Source organism: Fringilla coelebs (genome assembly GCF_963513975.1).
Source record: "Fringilla coelebs genome assembly, chromosome: 6".
NCBI classification, from domain to species: Eukaryota; Metazoa; Chordata; class Aves; order Passeriformes; family Fringillidae; genus Fringilla; species Fringilla coelebs.
Window position 1 is genome coordinate 33,815,351 of NC_140034.1, and position 21,384 is coordinate 33,836,734.

Consider the following 21,384-nt stretch of genomic DNA (forward strand, 5'->3'; position numbering starts at 1 on the left):
GATTTGAAGGCAATGTGATTATGACATTCTGTGGACAACCAGTATCACTTTGGATCAATGGTTAATGGAGTGAACAATGCCTTACTGTAAGCAGAGCCAGTATGTATCTTATCTACAAAAATGCCTTAATGTTCTGCCTATAAAAGATCTGATCTCAGCCATGCTTTGGTTTTATCATGCTAACAAGCTCAGGGGAAAAAAATTCTATGCCAGCTCTCTATACCAGGTTGGACTTTTGGGATAGTCTTTGGAAAAAAAAAAAATCTAACAATTTTCCCAACAGAAATTAATTAAGTTTTGTTCCAAACAGACAAAACTGCAAACAAAAGTGTTTGCATGTATAAATGACATAATCAGCGCTCATCTTACAGATGCCTAATTAATACATGACAGGTAACCTGATACTACCATGACAAGCAACATAAGAAAAACCCACAAAAATGCCAATTACTCTGTGTTCACTGAAATTTTCAACAGTGTACAAAAAAACCTTACACCTTTAATAATTGAAGCAAAATGAAATAAATTACCTTGCAATTACTTGTCCAGAACAGCCGGATTTAAGTTGAACAAGTAAACTTTATTCTGGAAACCTCCCAAATTTGAAAGCTTTTACTTTGCATTCTCTGTAATTTATGGTTAACAGAGCTTCCACGTATGATCTGGCTAGATAGATAAAAGAAACACTATTCAAAAATTAAAATGCTGCAGATATACTTTCTTCTGCAGACAATCATCAAGCTGCCTTTCAGAGCAAAGGGAAAGGAACTTTATATTGTGTTACATCAGGCTGTTTCTAGGAAGATCTCAACAGCAAGGTGTATTTCTTATTGGTACTTAATTGCTTTTTTATTTTTTGCAATACTTCACCAAATTCTCTCCCAGTGCAGTTCTTTAATGTGACACTTGAAACCAGAATGAAGAGTTTTCTGTTGCTTGGCTCCACACTGCACTTACCAGACACATAGCCCAAAGGACAAGCATCATGTTCAGATGAAGATAACAAAACCCAATCTAAGCCTACTATATATGGAATTTCAGCAACCAAACTTAACCTTTTTGGACTATTCAAGAGAACAGAAAGAATCACTCTTCATCCTCAATTTCCCAGGCTCTACTTCCTAAAGACAACATAGGAAAGAGCTTTATCTCAATGAATTAATGAGAGAGATTGTTCATTTGTGGATATATCACGTTTTTTAATAGAAAAATAGAACTCTATTTGCTTAGACAGGCAGGCTGGCATGCCCCTTCCTCAAATAATCTTAGCAGTGTTACACTGATCACTAGGTTTTATAAAGCCTTTTTTATTTTTTAAGCAAGAGAATTATAAAATGCTTAGATCTGGTATGAACCAATATAAGTGGAGGAGAGGTAGTCTGCTCTGAAGTCCCTCTGAGAAAGGTCTGTTTGTAATGAAATTAATCTAAAAAGGTATGTAAAGTGTGCACAGAGATATTCTACATCCTTGGTAGCACTGCATCTTTCTGCTCTCTCTGCGAACATCAGCAAAAGCAGAGCAGTATAAAATATAGAAAAAATAGCTACAAAGAGTCCACAGTGAGGGTTTTCCCTTCCAAGAGAGATTTGTTCACAGAGAAGTAAGTAATAAAGACAAGTCAAGGGAATTCAGGATGAATACCTTGTTTGTATGGGATCAGTTGTCCCTGGAGAATGATATCCCTGCATTTTAGATATTTTGTTATGAGGGAGTGCAAGCGCCTGCCAGAGTCACAGAAAGAAATCAGACTAAGAATCTGTCCTTGGCAGAACAGGGAAGTCTTTAAACTGGTATCAACTGATCCAGTGCTTTCTGTGGCATCTGAAATGGGCTTCTTTTCAAATGGAATGCCTCTGCCTTTTTCTCAGCCTCTGACTGATGCCATGTCGAGGAATAATGTGATCAAACTGGAGAAAATACGTTGGCAAATCAACCCACTAAAGCAACAATATATCAAGAAGTTCTTTCTCTGTCAGAAGATTAACGAGATGAGTATTACTCACTGATGACCTGAGTACAGATATAAAAATAGGAACAATAACAGAAAATGGGAATACAAAACTGGTTCTCTACTTCAGTAGATATCTACTGAGAGCATCTTTGAATTCCTTGTATTCCAGGGTGGCAAACCCAAAAATTTTAAAACAAAAAAAGTAGTTATGCCTGTAGCGTGAGAATAATTAAACCACTTATATTAGATTATCTGATTAGGCAGAGGCAGATATTCATAATGACATTAATCTGTCACCATAGCAACGTGTGCAAATAGACTTTGTTATCTCAAACACACTTATGATTTTTAAACAAATGGGACCCACAACAGTTGTGCTCTGTTACACAATATTCCATTTCAAATACAAATCAGAATTCTTTTTCAGAAAATTGTTATCTATTTTTATATTTCCTGGAACTGTCTCCTAACTGCATAATTCTCCATGGCCCTCCTCTAAGCCCAACACATCAGAGGGACTGCCACATTTATTTCTTCTGCACTGCAATCTGTTTTCCTGCCAGCACATCCCAATGTCTTGCACACTTAACTGAGGGGAAAGTGGCATTTTTCTGTTTAATATTGCTTTAGCCCTTGTGGTGAGTGCTTGATGCAAATGATTATTTTAGTTTGCAGTGTACTTTTTCATACAATTTGACTGAAGTTCAGTAAAGGAAGGGCAGTGAACAATTCACTTGTGTTGATGTGTCCACCACACACTGGCTGGAGTCAAGGCTCCGAATGTCTTCTGTTAATGAGATTGTTGGGTCTTATTTTTGGTCCTAGCAGAAATCAAACCCTAAACCAACAAACTACTGAATTATATTCTTGAGGGGCTTTACAACAGAATAAAACTAAAGCAAAAAAACCACAACCACAAACTTCAAAATCATTCTTGTGAATATTACTCTTTTCTGTGAGGCTAGGCCTGAGATGAATTTGTATCTCATTTGCAATCAGCATTAAAATAGTAAAAGATAGAAGCTTGTGGAATTATTGAATGGCTTGATGGTGCTGCTCTCAGTTCCTCCCTTCCTGAAGTACTACATTTAGGCCAGCTACTCTAAAAATTAAGAGCTCAGACAAACAACTACTTGCATCCACATTTTTAACACATCACCCTGTCTCTGCAATGGTTTCTATAATTGCAACTAACCACAGTGAAGTTATCTTCTGTGATTTAATACCTGAAGGGGTTTTAGAAGACACTTGATGGATAGTAAAAGGAGGGACATTTCTTAAGAAAGTGATTAAAACAAATAAACAAAAAGTAATAAAATAAAAAAACCATAAAAAATTTAACTATGATTTTTATTTATGGTTCCTTCTCCTGTCATCTCAATTTCTCTGAGCAAGCACATCAAGCATTTATATAGGGGAAAAAAAACCAGCCATGCAAAGGAAAGACTTGTGTTCCCAGCTGCTTTTAATGCAATAAATGGCCCCTCAGAACTGCTGGTGCTGTTTTCCCTGTCTTGCCCTTCTGCTAGTGGCAGTTACGAGTCTCCAACCTATCCAGAGAAGTAGCTGGAATGAAGAAGAAACCACTTTGTACAGTCAGCTGCAAACTGCTGTGCACTGAAGCACTGCCTTTAGTGAGTGAAGACGTGAGCACTGAAAGAGCCCGAGCCTCAAACAAGGCACATTACAAGCTGAGACAAAAGGACACACAACAGAAGGGTAAGAAGTTCTGGCTGGCCAATAAACTTCATACATTAAACACCTTTCCTTTAATTCGTTTCTAGCTTGAAATGTCTGGGGAATTCAGTTCCTTCAAAGCAGCTGCACAAGTTCCACTGCACACACAGTGGCACAACAGGAGTTCTCTTCTAAGGAAGCGCTCAAGCAGAGGTGTCTTTGAAAGAGTTACACAACCTGTGACTGCAGCCTTAATCAAACTAGCCTTTTAATCACTAGGCAAAAAAAATGCCCTGCCAAAACCCGAGCAGAAGTACACAAAAGCGACACGGGGGATGTTTATACCAATGCTAATCCAACAGTCTAAGCACACTCATGCAAGAAGGATTCATAGGGTGAAGGGTCAGCAGATCTAGAATCCAAAAGGGAAAATTCAGGCTGCATGAACCAAGTTCCCAAAGCAAAAAACCAGTTAGCCTCTGGCAAAACTGTTGTTAAACAGTGGCAGTTTGACTGCTTGGAAATTGAAAAATCAGTGAGCTGCTTAGACTGTTCAATGCACTTTTGTTCAAAGCCTGTATTTAATATATTTGTGATCAAACCTGTCAGGCAGGCAGCACAGATGAAGAGAAAAGAACTGCAGCAGCAGGGGAAGACAGAAGAGAAGGAAAGCTGAACTACAGTCAGAACCCAAATGCTGACAGTAGCTGTAATGCAAGCAATGCAGTGGGGCATTGAGCCATGGTCCCAGGATTTTGGGTCAGTTCTGGTCCATAAGCTGTACATCACTAAAACACTCCTTTGCAGGACAAGTTCATGCTGTCAGCTTGTACCTTACAAAAGCATTTACAGTATTCTAACAACATTATTTATAGCCACATGCAGGTAAGACTTTCATGAACTCATTCAACAAATAGTTAGGATCAACAGCAGTTCTTTTTATCCTACTTCAAAATTAAATGGTTGTGGCTTTTTCTACACTGTTGGCAGACCTAAATTATAGCAAAATATCTATGGCAGCAGAACGCAAATCACATTAGCGTAGCATAATCCTTTGCCTTCCCAACCCTCAAGTAACAAAATTGGTTTTGCCTTGCTCCCACAATATTGACTGTCTTTCCTTACGGAAAGAAAATTTCAGAACCTAACAAAGTTTCTCATCTCTTTCAGTTCCACAGAAAAAGGTAAAAAACTTCCTAAAAGTACTGTACATTGTTAAAGGATTCAGAAAGATATTGTGCAAGGTATTAAGAGTTCTTCCTCTGGAAGTCACAGAAGAGGTATGTCAAATTGATTCAATGCACAAATAGATACAAAAGATATAGAAGGCCTTCCGAGGTATTAATCAGCCAGGCCAGTCTAGGCTAAGGTTCAACAATACTCTTTGGAGATACTTTTAGTAAAGTTTAGATCAGAGTATCACAAGTTGTAGGAGATCACATTAGAAGTGTAACCAAACTCATGCAAGCAAACAAGACAAAACATAAAACAATAAGAGAAGACAGAGTGGGTGTGGACCAGAGTGATGCTGAGCAAAACAAAGCGTTTTTTCCTGAAAGATTGAAAGAACACATTTTCTGATAACAAATCTTACCTTTATAATCTTTTCAACGCCAGAAGAACAGATCATGTAGGTGTGAGGATTAAACCTCACTTGGTTTACAATTGACCGATGACCTTTCAATACCATGAAAGCACCATTGACAACCCTGCCAATGCCACCTAGGGGAAAACAAGCACACGTAGACATGAGTAATTAAGTCTTCATATTACTTTCAGTCATAGTCATTTAAAGTCTTATTATATTTCACAATGCATTTCAGCTTTATTTTGCAGTATTTTAAGGCCTGTGTTGGCTGCAGAATTCCAATTTTATGAGCGATGCCCCTATGAGAAGCTGCAAGTTTGATGAAAAGCATCCTTCCTGCAAATTAGGACTTAGAGGCTTGCTTTGATTCATCTAAACAAACAATGAAGGTTTTTGACCTCATGTGACAAATATGCGAATGAGAATAACACACATAATGAAATCACCAGTGAAACCTAAGGCATGACACAGTTTGCAAATCTGAAGCAGAGACAAATAAAGAGGTTGGCTTTTAACAGCAATACTATTTTTCAAATTTATTTTTTAAATCAGCAATTTATTACTGTCACAGTTTACTCTAGTCTGATGAATAGGAAGGACCTGAAATAACACATCTGAACACTGGGTTATATCATTCTTTGTCACAAGGCAGTGAATTAGCCAAAGTGGAATGCTTTTGTGCTAGTGGTAAAACTCAAAACAGAAGCCAATTAACTTTTCTGCTTGGTCATTGACTCTTACTAGGTCTATACACCAAAGCAAGAAACAGTCACACAGTATCTTTTTTCATATTCATAGACCCACACAATTAAAACTACAAATTTGCTAGACAGTACAGCTGTGTATTTGAATAAACAAGTGTCCATCAACATGCTATGACTTAACATTTTCAGTGAAAAAAACCAAAACTTTTCAATTCTGGGAAGTAAAAACTGACAATCATTTAATATGAAAATCAACTTGCTATTTAAAACTTATTATGTTGTAAGTACACCTTACAGAAAATTAAAATCATTTCACTAGCTTCTGTGCTACTATCAGTCATCTTTACACTAAACAAACTTTGTGTTCCTCTTGTTGAAAATGTTTGCTATCTTCCTTTGACCCCAACAGGAGCTATTTCAGCTGAAACAGTTGCTGGTATTAGCCCTGTGTTGAACAAGTTGTGTTCTAAAACAGAGTCAGAGTTCTCCTGTAATTCATTCTTCCTAAAGAAAATCTTGCATTACCACCACTGAAGAATAGCAAGATAGAAGGGTCAAAGAAAAAAAATGAAAAAGAAAAAACCATTCTCATATCACCTTCCATTTGTTAGGTTACACAAATGATGAAAACAACTGCAGCTAATGACCTTGTGTAGAGCCACTCTCCTGTTACAAAGGTTCTATCCCTTTCACTCACTATAACTGCACTCCAAAGAGCTGACTGATGTTTAACATGGAGAACAAACCATGAGAAGGATCTAGAAACAAGGTGTCATCCAAGTCCTAAAAATCCAGAGACAGATCTTTTACTGCTGCTGGAAAGTGTTCTGCTTTGCACAATTTTTGCACACCAAACTGCTGTCTCATGGCATCTTGGGATAGAAAAATAAAGTTCCTGAGAAAGGGAAAAGGGATGGCAAGCAACTCCAGGAACCAAAATGCATGGCTCACCACACTGAAACTGCACTGAGACTGAGTTACCACCATCAAGTATTTGGGTACATTTGTATTTTCTGTAAAGATTCAGGGATTCATCCTGCCTTCAGCCACTGGAGCAAGATTTCACCTCTGTTAGCAAATTTGAGGAGTAACTGATTGGAGAGCAAGTTCATTAAAAGCCAAATTAAGCTCTTTTGGTTTTCTTTTTCATTTTATGAGATTCCTCAAGTCCCTTCATCCTGCTCATCCTGCTAGACACTTATGGCTGATGGTAAATTGCCCTACTCCCACAGCATTCCTTCCAGTCAAATCAGAGCTGTCAGTGCAATTGTATCTATCAAGCCAACAGTGGATGGCTACATCAAGACCAGCTCTCAACACATCTTGACCTAGCAGACAAATATTCCAAGAGAGAGGGCCTCGGGGATGGAGAGTTCCCTTAGGAAATATTTCCAAGCCTGTGAGTGATGTCTAAAACAAGTTTTAACTATCCATGGACTGTAGCTGTGTGAATTCTGTACAAAACAAGAAGCTTGCCCTACAAGTCACTAACGAAAGAGTCAGAGGGACTATGACCAAAGAAAGGATTATAATGGAGATTAAACAAATACCATATACCAGTATCTTGGGCTGCATTTCTAAGTCACTCATTGGCCTTTTGTGGTACTGTCAGCAGTGTGAATTAACCCATGGTTATTTTCCGAGTAAAACAGTGAAAAGAGTCATTTAATGCCAGAAGTGCCTTCCGGGGCCTCCTGCACATGAAATACCTGGAGGTGTTGAAATGGGTACAGAGGAGGGCCACAAAAATGATCAGAGTGAAGGAACATCTCTCCTACAAGAACAGCTGAAAGAGTTGGGGTTGTTCACCTGGGACAAAAGAAAGCTCCAGGGAGAACTTATTGCAGCTTTTCAATAAAGGGGACTTATAAGAAAGACAGACAATTTTTACCAAGGCCTGTAGTGACAGAAGAAGGGGCAACAGTTTTAGGCTGAAAGAGTGTAGGATTATATTGGATATAAGGAAGGCATTTTTTCAAATGAGGGTAATGAGACCCTGGAATAGGTTGCCCAGAGAAGTTGTGGTTGCCCCATCCCTGGAAGTGTTCAAGTCCAGGTTGGATGGGGCTTTCGGCAAGCTGGTCTCATGGAAGGTGTCCCTGCCTTTGGACATTTCCATCCTAACCCATTCTATGATTCTATGGTTTTATAATTCTATAAAGGAACTCCAAAGCTTTCTGATTTAATATTGAAGTTCCCTGTACTCCTTTTAAGCAGTAAATTCAGAGAAAGCATAGTAATAGAACATACTTCCCTCCTCTTAAAATGAAGGTGAACTTCCCCACAAGGCTCCTTAAAAAACCTGCCCAGTTACATGAAATCGCCCCAGGAGAAGTACAAATCTTAGCTGTGAGCTTTTACCAATGTTATGGGAGGTTTCAATAATTTAAACCAGAAAGTATTGACTCCAGCAATACTCTGACAATCGTTGTGTCAAATATAATAGACTGGCCCAGAACATAATTTTTGGCAATCCCTTGCTTGACACAATTTTAGTCTACCAACTCCTCTGTGTTTAAGCAACACCTTTAAGTAAGCTCTTAATGCAAAGTCTTCTACATCCTTATGTAGATGACTTTGCATTAAAGTCATCTACATAAGCAGTCCCTCTATTTTATAGTAGCCCTCCACAGCTGTCATCATATTAATGTGGTAGTTTTGCTTGAGAGGCATTCACCAAAAACCACTACAATTACTTTAGTATCTGCATGGCAGAACTCTGCCTGTGTCCAGGCTTGTCTAGAATCCCCCATGTCTCTCAGCAGAGGCTTTACAGCCTTTAGCCTTCTCAGAGTGTGAGTTAAGTTTACTCATCTCTGCTGGCAAAAAAAAAAAAAAAAAAAGTGCATCTGTATATGAAGTGGAGGCTAGCCATAAACTGCTCAAATTCCTGATGATATCTTCCTTTTTTCCATGTAATAAATTCCATTTCCCTTTGCTGTCTTCCCTTGAAATGATATTTTGATTTGTATTGTTTCAGCAGAATTGACTTCTGCTATCCCAAAACCACTCTGATTTTTCTTTTGAGGTTTGGGGTTTTTTTTTTAGTGGAATGGGGTGTTATTTTTTTGCTTTTAAATTTAGTAGCATGCATGAGCTCTGCAACTCTTTAAGCATGGCACCTTTTATATTCTTAGCTAGCTCCAACATGTATAGGCAGTGTTCATACAGAAGTCATTAACTTACATATCTGTTATTAATAATAAATAAAAAAAAATAAATCCTAAAGTCTTCAGAGGCTGACTCTGCCAATTTTAGAAGGTTTATAATTTTATAACCTCTAAGTACTGGAGGGAAGAGATTGATATGTTCTAGCTGATTTTGCAATACTACCCAAAAATTGCCATGCTTTAAGACTGTCCTGAGTAGTGGTTTAGTGTTCTAGCTGTGCCGGTCAATGGGTTTTTTTGTCTGCTTTTATTTGATACTCAAAGTGAAATGTCAAGAAAATTACTCTTAATTTATACCCTGCAAATAAGTGTTCCAAAGAAGAGCAATACAATATCTCAAAAAGTCCTTTAAATAATATCCTACTATGATATCTGATCAGCTTAAAGACATAACTTATTAAAGGCTAAATCTAATGTGCACATTTTAAAACAGATTTCCTCTATATGTTTGACAAGAATACCTTTGCAACACAAGGCCTCTCTACAGGCTCCTGTACAGAGGAAGGAATAATACAATGTTTTGTAGTAGTTAACGTCTTCTAAGTTGCCAAAGTGATTTCTTCTTGGTTTGCTTTATAAATTTATGCTTTAAATGTTAGGCTAAAGAACTACTTCTTAATGATTTGGTTTTGTAAATACTTAATGTGAGTGATTTGACATTTGACATATTGCAAACATGCCGAATGGTACATTCCAATAAGTTTTAAAAACTCTAGTAAATTGTAACAAAGGAGAGTGACAGATTTAGACATCAATCTGACTCCCCCTGCATGAGTTCTACAACAAGAAGCAATGTCTAGAAAAAGCCAGAATAAATTATTTGAAGGCTAAAGAAAAAGTGAAAGTGATAGATTACTGAGAACAGTGTTCTAGTGCAGAAATCCTGTAGGAATGTAGAACAGTCTCCAAACTAATGGAAGCTGCATTGTTCCAAACATTAAAAAAACCTGTCAAAATGCCAGAGAACTTGTTGGGATAAGGAACTATCCTCCACTGGCTCTGTAACAGAGGAGTTAAATGACCTCATTCAGAAGCCTTTTCTATCTAGGACACTGGAAAAGAAATCCCACTGTTTGTTCATATAAGGTAGAAAGACATTCCACAGACTAAAGCATAACTTCATACAAACCTTGTGAATTACTCAAAGTGCTGAAAACTCCTGAGAAGAACCAGATATTTGCAGCTGCTACCAGTGTGCCATAGCATACCATTCCACTGCAGTACTTGGCACTACAGTAATAGCTCATTTAAAGTTAATTTAGTTTTCATTAGTAATAATCCAGGGTACATTTAGACCGTGGGCCACTATTTTGCATTTGAATCCTATGAGATCATGATGTGTTAACAAAGAGAGATACCATCGTTTGGAAAGCAGATGCACAGCACAATACAAGCAAATATGCATAGCATATAAGGCCTCAGCCTTCAGTGCAGCAGATTATGTTTAGTACCTTAAAAGTCTCTCTGGTCACTCACACACCTGTATTTGTTTCATACAAAGGATGCCAGTAGATGGCTTTGCTCCTCAGAGACCCATCTGCAGAGAAGCTAGATTTAACACAAGCACTTTCTCCCACAGAGCACAGGGTCCTGCAGCATCCCTTCTTCTGGGGTCAGGAATTGACTCCAGCTTTGGCAGCAGCCAGACTTACTAAAGGTTTCTCAGCAGCACAAGCAGAACTCACTTTGATCCCATCAAATATGGGGTGAGAACAGGAAGGGGTGGCCAAGATCCCTTCTCCTAGCATGGTAAAAGTACCAAGTGTCCCCTCATAAGAAAGCAGCTTCAACTCCATTTGCAGACTGCTTCCTTTGACAGCTGTGAATGCACCCTCCAGCTTCCAGGTGAAGTGAAAGGATCAGCATGGCTTTGCAGAGCTTAAGTGAAAGCACAGGGAGCAGTCAGCTGGTAGCAGCCTCTGTCTCAGAAAATGTGCTCTTCCAGGCAATCAACTCCTTTGCCTGGCCTATGCCTAGAACCAGCCCCACAGAGGTCTTGCATCTCCTTGGAGGTTCCAAAAGCCAAAGAGAAAAGTAATATTTAAACATGTAAAGACTATGCAGAAAATTGTAGTGGTAGTGCCTATTTTTGGATGTATATTTTCTTCCTTCTTTTGTTGCCTCTAAATATCTGCCATACAGCTTATCTATCCCAGCCCTCCCATTGTTATCACCAGTATAGCTGAACAACAATATGAAAGCTAAGACAAAATTACTATAGAAATAAACTTTAGCACACCCTTCCTACTCTGTTCCCCCTCCTGGTCTGAGAGACACTGCTTTTTTGCTGTACTTAATGGCTTAGGTTGTAACAGGTTTCACAATGTGATTGGAACTGTGCAAATTACCACCAGCCAACTATGCTTTCTGAACATAACAGATATAAAGTGAAATTACCTCACAACCAATAGCTGTCTGCTGGGGTTCTTTTTTTTTTTTTTTTTGTTGCTGTTGTTTGTTTGCTCTTTTTCGTGGTTCGGTGTGGGTTTTTTCAATGAAAGTGTGAACTGCTTGGCTGTGTGTTTCTTTTGCACTGGTGGCCTCAAACGTTTTCAATACAACCAAGCTTTGGTACAATTAGATGACCAGTTGCTAGGGACTAAAGCTACTCCAGCCTCTCCCAGTGCTCAGTGCTCCCATCTTCAGCTTTCTATTCCTGAATTAGACTCAGGCTGGTGAGAGAAACACTCCTGGATGCTGAATCGTCTTTCACTTGTCTACAGCACTACAAAGCACCCAACACTGCCTTGTTTTCTGATAGATGCCACTTGGCCAGTACCTTCCACAGGTTGGTGGTATTATTACAGTCCAAATGCCACAGAAACCAGTCCCAATTCCCCTGAATACAAGAACCTTTTCTGAAATCACCCAGCATTTACTCGCTGTGTTAATCTAACAACTGTTCCATAGCACCATTTGGTCAACACTGACTGACCTGAAGAAAGAGACAAACTACAGTCCTAATTGTAAAGCAGTTTATATTCAAAGACCACACCTCATAAAAATAATTTTTTTTAAAGACACAAAGCTTCCAGAGCATGCTCCCCACTGGGTCAGATGGCTTTCCCCTGCCCCAATCAAGTGGTATGCATATATGCATATGTACCCATATATAAAATATCTCAAAAATAGCTAAAGACATTAAAAAACACTTAATAATTTTTTATTCATCATCATTTATCAGCCCAGAACTTTGAGATGTTAAACTACAAGCTGTCTCCAATGAGATAGCCCTGTTCAAGTATTCTGAAAAGATCTGTTCCTGCAGTCTTCAAGCCTGAAGAAGTGCCAGCATTTACAAAGACCGAGGAGGAGGAAAAAAAGGAAGAAAAATTGCATCAGTTCTGCTGAAAATTTGTGCAATTAGTTTAGTAACTGGACCACAATGACCGGCCCTTCCTTGCTTGCAGTTACAGTCAAAGGCAGAATTAAAAAGAAGCTTTGAAATGCAGTTTGCTGTTCTGATTTAGTAAAGTTTTCCAGAACCTGGTGACAGCTTGCTCACATGAACTGAAGGATCCCCAGCTGTCTCCTCAATCACAAATAATACCATATTCCTCACACAGCAGCTTTGAGCTGTAGTTCAAAAGCAAGAGTTGCATAGATGATTCAGAGTACTGAGTGAGGAACGTAAATTCCATTTTGAAAACTTTTAGTCTACTAAACCCTCTATTACTCCACAAGACATGTCAGGTTCTGTCTTGAACAGGGGTTCTTTACCAGCTAATAGGCCACGTTTATTGCTGTTAGATTTAATAATGTCTTAAGTGCTCATATGTTAATAAGCTTGCTGGACAAGTCATGTAGGACTGATGTCTCTTCTCACTTCCAGCTTGCATTGGAGTCAAGTAAAAGCTGTGGAAACTCAGGACTGCTTTTCTTCTGCCAAACTTATGTATTAACTTTGCTAGAAGCCGCCTCTGAAAAAAACTTCCATGGATTACTTTAAAGAAGAAACTGGCTAACAAATTCATGAGACATTTGGCAATTACTTCTAAAGCACAGTGGAAAGCTGGATAGTACTTGGATGGAGATGAAAGTGGAAAAATGAGCAAACTATTCCATCTTTAAGAAACCACAAAAGGTGGTCAAAAAGCCACCAACCTTCTGGCATAGGAAATCCCAGCCTATTCAGAGTAGTCTAAGACTATAGAGGGAGACAGTCAGTAAAACTCTTCAACAGAATGGCTTCCTAAGCAATTTAGGAAATACCTTTTTTCACATACCTCCCTGCCCCAAAGGGTGCAAAAATCATGCCAACTATTGGACCAAACAAAACGGCTTGCAGATTCCAGCTGATTATGGGAATGATTTAAAGCAACCTACTGGAAGGACACTTCTAAATTATGAGTATCTGAAAAAAAAACCCAGCAGAATTTGGTCTATTCTCCTGGCAAAATACCAGTACAGGCAACCACATTTCTCCAACTTGAAATATGTTTGCAACTGACTGGTATGTTCCTTCACACTTTTCTTCATCTTTTGTTCACTAATGTTGCTAACCATTGGATAATCAGTACTTGATGCACCTATAACAAAATAATTTCAGAGCTATTGTTAAGGATGCAGCTGTTTAAAAAGATATAAGCTTGAAAAAAAACTTCCCTATTTTCAAATAACTGATACAATTTAAGGGAGTTGTATCATAAATATTTATAGCAACACAATGTCTGAATTCAACCGGAAGGCAGAAATCAGTTAGAGAGATATTTTTATTTAAAATACCAACCAACAGTACAGGACATTACATCATCCTGTCTAGTTTGCACACTATTTTAAGTGAAAGACCACATTCCACTCTCTCAGATCACAAACCCAAAGGCACTCTTATTTTAGCTAGAACGTAAGAATAAGGAGTTTTCCATTGAAGCAAAAGTTTTCCAAAGTCTCTACATCCCTATGGCAAGACTATTTCTCCAAGAAGGAAGCACAGCAACATCTCTGTCTGGCAATTATTCTGAACGGCAGGATAAGATTTAAGAAAGGGCATTTCATCATATTCAAAATGGGCACAACCCTTCAAGAAGAGCTGAATGAAGAAAAGAAAAGCTTCAATAACCCTATCACAGGTGATCTGGATGCCCAGTTAGTTATTTGCCACAGAAGCAGACCTCTGGTTCTAACAAAACCAAGCTTGTGAGTTTTGCTAAAATATTTCAAAAAGAGAACTGCTCAAGTTACAAGACATTAAGACATACACATTCCTACTCCTGGATCTTCTGATTCGTTAGGCAACCACTGAGGCCAATTGATATTAAGTAATTAATTTTGTAACTGAAATGTTGCAAGTGTACTGACTCCCTTCCTGTGTAACTTCAGGAACCAGAGACAAGAAACCTGACCAAAACAGATATGACATTGTTGTGTGGTAAATCACAAATTAAATTGTAAATTTGTTTGTTCAAAATTTATCACCTATTGTAAATAGCAACTATTTTTGCAAGCATATATCTTTTTTACACAGGGGCATCTTTAACAACTACTCTGAAACAGATTATTTTGCTTAATAATTATTTTGCTTACAGGTGCAACAAGCACTAGCTATCATCCTTGTGCAAAAGTCCCAGATGAAAAGTTTGTCACATGCAGATGTCTTGGAAAAAAGTTTTCAAGAGCATCACAGCCATATAAACAGAAAATCTCAAATCCAGATTTTACAAAGGAAGTCAGGACAGTATGGTGATACATGCAGAAAATGTAATTCTACAGTCCACACAATAAGACTTACAAATAACTAATTTTAATGTGTGTAATCTTTGTTTTAACAAAGGGGGAAAATCCATAAGTAGTAGTAAACCAGTGTCAAATGTACAAGAAAATCCCACAAATAAAAAGAAAAGCAGGGAGATATCTCTTTAAACTCTGTGCAAAGATAAAAGGCCAAGCTACTGGTATTTAGCAGGACCATCTTCAGGGCTTGTGGACTGCAACATGAAATGTTGGTTAACTAAGCAAAAACCCCAAAATTAGAATGTCATTTTCCTCAAAACCCTGCCATTAACCAAATGGGCTATTGAGGCTATTAATCCTCTCAGCTGTGGATTATACAGCTGTTATTAACAACCTTTGAAAATGAAGCAAAATATTTTCATTTTACCTCTAACATACCTTGTAATTTTCTCTCACTATTGCTAAAGCATCTGAGACCACAGGACAGCCCTCAGTTGTACTTAATATCACTAAAATGTACAGTGTAAAGAGCCAGAGCTATGAAAAATTAAAATACTAGTACACTTTTGAAAATCTTGACTCTTTCAATTAAAATTTATCACCCTTCTAGAAGTTCAGTGATCTGTTTCAACAGAAGAGAGATGCTGATGTTGTATGGCTTAGAATATTATATTGCCAAACCCTACACCTTAGCAGACCACATCAAATGAGACACTGACCAAAAGGGGCATTCACAATGGGATTGTTACACTGCCCCCACACTGCTGCTTTCCTTTAACATCTCTCTCCTGTACTTCCATACAGAGCTGTGCAACTGCTGTTTGCTTACCATGTGTGCCCCAGCATGGGAATGGGGCATAATTTAGTCCAAAGTGGCCCTTCCCACCAGCTGATAGTGAGTGCTCCCCCACCAGCTGATAGTGAGTGCTCCTCCACCCAGAAAGTAAAAAAGCATAATTCCTCTGCATTGGAAATCAGTGGGAAGGTTTTGGTATAAGAGGAATGAGAGGGGGAAAGAGGTCAATGCACTGGAGATGTAAGGAGAACCCTGTGAACCCAGCACCATTTTATGCTGCAAGCTTTATTATGGGAAGAACGATCATTACATGAGAAGGGAAAAAAAGAAAATCATTATGAGAAAGCATTCAAATAGTATTGACCACTGTAATCCAGAGATTGGCTCAGGCATTTGTAAACTCTTCCTATCCAGTTTTCCTCAGAGTTGCTCTAGATTCACAATGTGAAAGCAGCAATTTTTTTGAAATACCAGTTTAGTATTTGTCAGACACCTGCCCCCCCCACTCTTCCTTGCCCATTTAGAACAACATCAACACTTACCTGCTTCTGGATCTGGAGGAATCCTCCACATATACAAATTGAAGTCATCAGAGCCCGAAAGGATGTACTGTTAAGAATAAAAATAAAGGCAATTTACAAAAAAGTATCACCTGAATGAAGCTATTTTACAATTGATCTACTTCCTCCAAACCAAAAATGAGAAAAAAGAATAACTTGCATAATTCTTTACACCTCATTGATCAGTTTACATTTAAATGGGGATGAAGTACCAGCACAAAAATGTTGCCTGCATAAATGGACCAAAATTGAAAAGCATACTTCATATATCTAATACCTACTGCCCAAAGTGTATGTTTGCTTTGCTAAATAAGGCTATGAATTTTGGTTGGCTTTAATATAAGCATTTCTAGGTCTAGATCACACTCTCTATTTTTCAACCTGCAACACTGGTCTTTTTTTGATGTTGAAGCCTTTCATAGTTTTTTTCTCATCTCCTGAACTACCAAGGAAAACTCAATCAAACACATACCTAAGAAGAGAGCTGCCATGTCCATTACACATAAGCATGTCCATTACTCATTAAGCCAGACACGTCTACCAAGACCATCAAAAGTCAGTCACCGAGAATAATCTTGAACACCAAACATAAAACAAAGCTAAACATCCACTGTCAGCAAGTCTCAAATGGTTTAAAGCCATGCCCCTCCGCCCCATTTATCACACTATTTATTTTTCTTCTGGTCATAGTTACTCTGAGGAGATGGAAGGCTGCCCTTTTTCAGCAGTACACAAATGATAAACAATGTCGTTATTGTGCAGAACTTCAGGCAATATGCCATTGAAAGTAGCTTAATATACTATGAGCAGGCACTGGAATGACAGGTGACATTTGACGTGGCAAAAAGCTCATGTCTCTCGGCTCTGAGAGGACACAAACTGTGCTTTGCCTCCAAATACTTATTCTCCCATAAATGAGAGGGAGTACAGTTTATTTCTCTCCCAAATTAGAGATTAAATGACACACAGTGGAACCAATGGCAGATTCTAATTCCAGTTATATTGGTGTAACAGTGTAAAAAAATCTCTATCCCTCCCATAATGTTAGTCTGCAGTTTAATCAATTCAGCCAAGAAGCTGGGCTTTTCATTTTATTATTATTATTAGGTAAGGGGAAAGGGAGAAAAATAAAGAAACGGAGCCAGTTTGTCCCTTTTCTAGCCTTTGATGAGAGAGAAATTGTGTTTTGCTCGGCTCATATATAACTGGTTTCTGCCTTTCATTCTCCAGGGAAACATAAAATCATCAGGCAAAGTAACACCAAGCAGTGAGGAGACAAGTTCTGGAATAACACAGGACTCCGAAGCAAACAAACAAAAAATATATACACTATCACAGAAAAAATGGCTATCAATTTGCACACATTCTGTTTGCAATGCTAATTACATTAGTGCAGTGTTTGGATGTTTCCTATCACAAAAATGCAACAACGAAGCACTAAAATCCCTTCTCTGGTTTCCTGCTATCACAATCTAACCTCTTTTTTCCCTCATCTTTAAGAGCGCAGGATGTGAGTAAGCACTTACGAATGCAATTCTGCTCGTTTTCTGACAGGTAAGACGCACTGATCAAACAAAAGCTCCTTTAAAAGCTTGTGCACACTAGCTCAGAATCACTTAGGAACCCATACTTTCCAAGCCAGAAAGTTATTTCTACAAGCCAACATGTTCAAGCACTTAGGCAATTTACCTTCCAAGCTGACCTGACGGTGCCAGGAATATGTGCTTCCCCTTTCATTTGACTGCTCATAAAATGTTAGCCCACAGCAGGCTGAGCTGCTGTGCCAAAACTCCAAGGATTAGGGCTTATATAGGAAACAACCAGCAATTAGAAAGAAAGCACCTCTAATGTGTTTTGTTAAAGAAATGGAAAAAAACATCTCATTTGTATAGAAATGTTGCCAATTGTTACTATTTATTACCAAATTGTGTTGTTGAAGCAGCAACTAGTTTGCCAAGGACATGCGACTAAAAACAGAGTTATAATTAAAACACCTAGAAAACTCAGTATCTTGAATTTATGACCACATATTTTTTCTTTTTTCCCCACATATCATAAACCAACAATGACAGGGCCCCAAAGTGACAGATTTCAGATATCCTGCATGAGGCACACAGGACAGAAAAAACATGTTATGTACATTCCAGGAATGGAGTGTCTCTGAGACCCTTCAAACCTGCTTCCAAAATTATTTGCAGAGGAACACTCTGTGTGTCCCCTAAGACTCAATGACCAAGTGTGCAGGAAATGTCATGTGTCACTGCTCACAGAAAGCAATATACTACCTGCAAACAGAGACCACTGACCCCAGTATACTCTGGGGGTATAGCACTTTTTTCTTTTTTTTTTCTTTTTTGCTTTGGAGATAGCAAAATTTAGGGTGCCCTTGCGGTGATGTGTAGTAACAGCAACTTGATGCACTGTCAAGAGTGTAAACAGGAGGACAAGACAAGTGATTGTTCCCCTTATCTGTCATTTTTTGAAGCCACACCTGGGATATTGTGTCTGGCTTGGGTCCCCCAATACAAGAGTGATACTAACAAATTGGACAGAGAGTGGACAAGAGGGCTGCTGCAGCTGAAGGCTCGTGACCTGCAGGGAAAACCCAAGAGAACTGGTTTTGTTTAGCCAGGAGATAGGGAAGGGACAGAGCAGGCCTCAAGAGTTTCCCACTCTTCAAAGGAATACTGAGCAGCCAGGGACAGACTCTCCTTAGAGGCATGCAGTGGATACCCAGGAATCAACAGTCACAAGTCACAGCAAAGGAAATTCCAGCTGAGCACAAGGGAACAGCAAGTTCAGGAACATAACAAACACTGCAACTCAGCCCCAGAAAGATGGAATCTCCACTCTTCCAAATCCAAAATTTACCTGAACAATTCCCTGAACAATCAGATCTGACTTTGAAGATGCTCTGCTCTGAGAAGCAACTAAAGTCAGGTGATCTCCAGAGCTCTCTTCTGACTGATTTCAAAGATTACCAAAATAAAAAGGGAAATAATTGTCTTGGTAGATTAGGCTTGGGCTTTGGGTTACAGGGGGAGGGAAAGGAGGAGGGGAGAAGTGAACAGTGTCAAGAAAATGCCCACCTGAAACCTTTATGCAGCTTCATGAAAGTACTAATGGCAAGACAGGCACAGCAACAGGATCTGCAGCTCAGCACATGGACTTGCATAAATTAAAGTGATCACAATTCAGGGAACTTAAAGGAAGAAATTGATGAAGCACCTTAAAATGGTTTACAGAGACATAGAAGGGATGAAGCTGGAAGGAACCTTTGGAAGTCATCTGGTCAAATCTACCTGCTCAAGCAGGGCCACCTAGGAGCTGACTACCCAGGACCCACGCATCTCAGGATGATAGGCCTTTGACATATGGGCAGGCACTCCTGCCTGGGGAAGGTGCAGCCATGGCAGAGTACACAACAGCAGGGAAGCGCATTCCCTGCAGAGCTGCATCAGCTTGACAAGAGATCAGATCGTTTGAGAGCGCTGGTCGTGTCATGGTGGCAGCAGACACCACCGCATGGAAGCTGGGCAGCTGCGTAAGGAGAACCAGACCTACAGCGCGGAGGAAAACAGAGCTCTGGCATCCTTCAACCAGGAGGAGAGGAGGAAATGAGAGAATAAGATCCTTGCAAGCTTTTGAGAGATGGTCTATAGAAAGACTTATGGCAAAAAGGAAAAATAGTGCTTAATTTGAGCTGTACACCATCGCTTGCACTACGTGGCAGCTAACCCAGTCCAGCTGCGAACTGAAAAAAAGCTGCAGGTGCTGCAGCACCTTTCACCCAGGGCCAAGCCTCAGGAGTGGATTACTTGTATCAAGGAAACAGTTATTTTCATCAGATTTTCTTGGATGGTTTGTTTACTGTCTACAAGGAATCCCTGTAAAGAGAAAGGCTACAAGGCAGGAACAGGCGGGGAAGATTAGAGGTGTCAATGTTCTGTGTTTGCTTTGACTCAGATAAGCCAAAGGATCCCACGGGAAGGTTTTGTTACCTAATGCCAGTAAGTATGATTTTTTAAAATTCCATTTATTTTTATTAATCATAGGATCATTTAGCTTGGGAAAGACCTTTAACAAGCTACTAGCACCAGTAGGAAAAATGAAGGAACTCCTGAGTTCCTGTTTTAAGATCCAGGACTGTCCACTTCATTACTTTTTCACAAGTCTTTTAGATTTAGGTTTTTCCTCAAAATAGTTGAGTTTGGTTTGTGATTCAAACCAGGCCTCAAAATTTTGTAAAAGAGTTTATAATTTAATATGGATGGGCTTCAGTTACTTTAGAGCAAGTTGATCTCCACTGAGGTGTAAAGTAACAGTGATAGGAGGGTCTGATCTCTGGTCCACTGAAACACATGGCGAAGAACTAAGTGGCTTGCTTCTTTTTCTCCTGTGTTATACAGAGGCATCAGTGCAGTGGGGTGCAGCGATTGGAACCCCTGGATGTACACAGGTGGCAACAAGGATGTGTCTTTTAATTTATTCAAAATGTTTTTGTTTCTGGAAGCATTCTAGACTAAACCCTTGTTTTAACTCCTGAAGTATTTTACTTTGGTCAGCAGTATTACATGGCTTGCTTTAACCTCTGTGCTTGGAGGCTTTGCTTATGTGGTGGTTATCTTTGATTCAAATGCATATTTACAGACATATCTCCCAGAACTTCTTTTTCTCAAATTTTGTTTTTCCTCACATTTTGTTTTTTGAAAGCAAAATGGTTTTGAGAGGTGGGTTGTTTGTTTGCTCTCCTAAAATTTTTTTGTTCCCGTAAGTCTAGCAGCAGAGATGTCTTGAATAGTTGTATCAAGAAAATAAAAGTCCTAAAGTAATTAAAAAAAAAAGAGCCTTCCCTTTACAATTCCTCTACCTGTCTATGATACTAAAGTACTCTGGAGTGAATTAAGAGAAAACAAGCAGGAATGAATTAAGCATCTGCAATGCAATTATGTCCAGACACAGAACAAGCTCAGCTCGGGATCTGAGCTGAAAAACTACTTATGGCTTTAATCTTGACACAAAACAGCCATTAGTAAATGCCAAAAGCATTAACTGATAAAGTCATGTACACAATTTTGATGTTGTAAGCAATGTGCTGTGAGTAGTGAACTTTTTATATAAAATTAAATTTTATTTTGATGGTTAGGTCTGCAAATAATCATCAGAAATTGATCATATTCCACAAAATATCCAAGTATTTTGTATCTCTTCCATTACACTGCCAGCATTGTTTTCGATTCTCTTTCCCTGTAAGAATACCTTTGGGG

At 38.9% G+C, this 21,384-nt stretch overlaps 1 protein-coding gene across 2 annotated transcripts in view; it reads right to left on the bottom strand.

Moving 5' to 3' along the window:
- The window catches only part of DCAF5 (DDB1 and CUL4 associated factor 5), a 68,346-nt gene that overhangs the window by 2,872 nt on the left and 44,090 nt on the right, over window positions 1-21,384 (bottom strand). For both annotated transcript variants that reach the window (XM_084207612.1, XM_084207613.1), the window contains exons 7-8: window positions 16,100-16,166; window positions 5,224-5,351 (exon numbers count right to left, since the gene is read on the bottom strand). In XM_084207612.1, coding sequence (XP_084063738.1) covers window positions 5,224-5,351; window positions 16,100-16,166 — 195 coding nt within the window. The remainder of the gene's footprint in view (window positions 1-5,223; window positions 5,352-16,099; window positions 16,167-21,384) is intronic.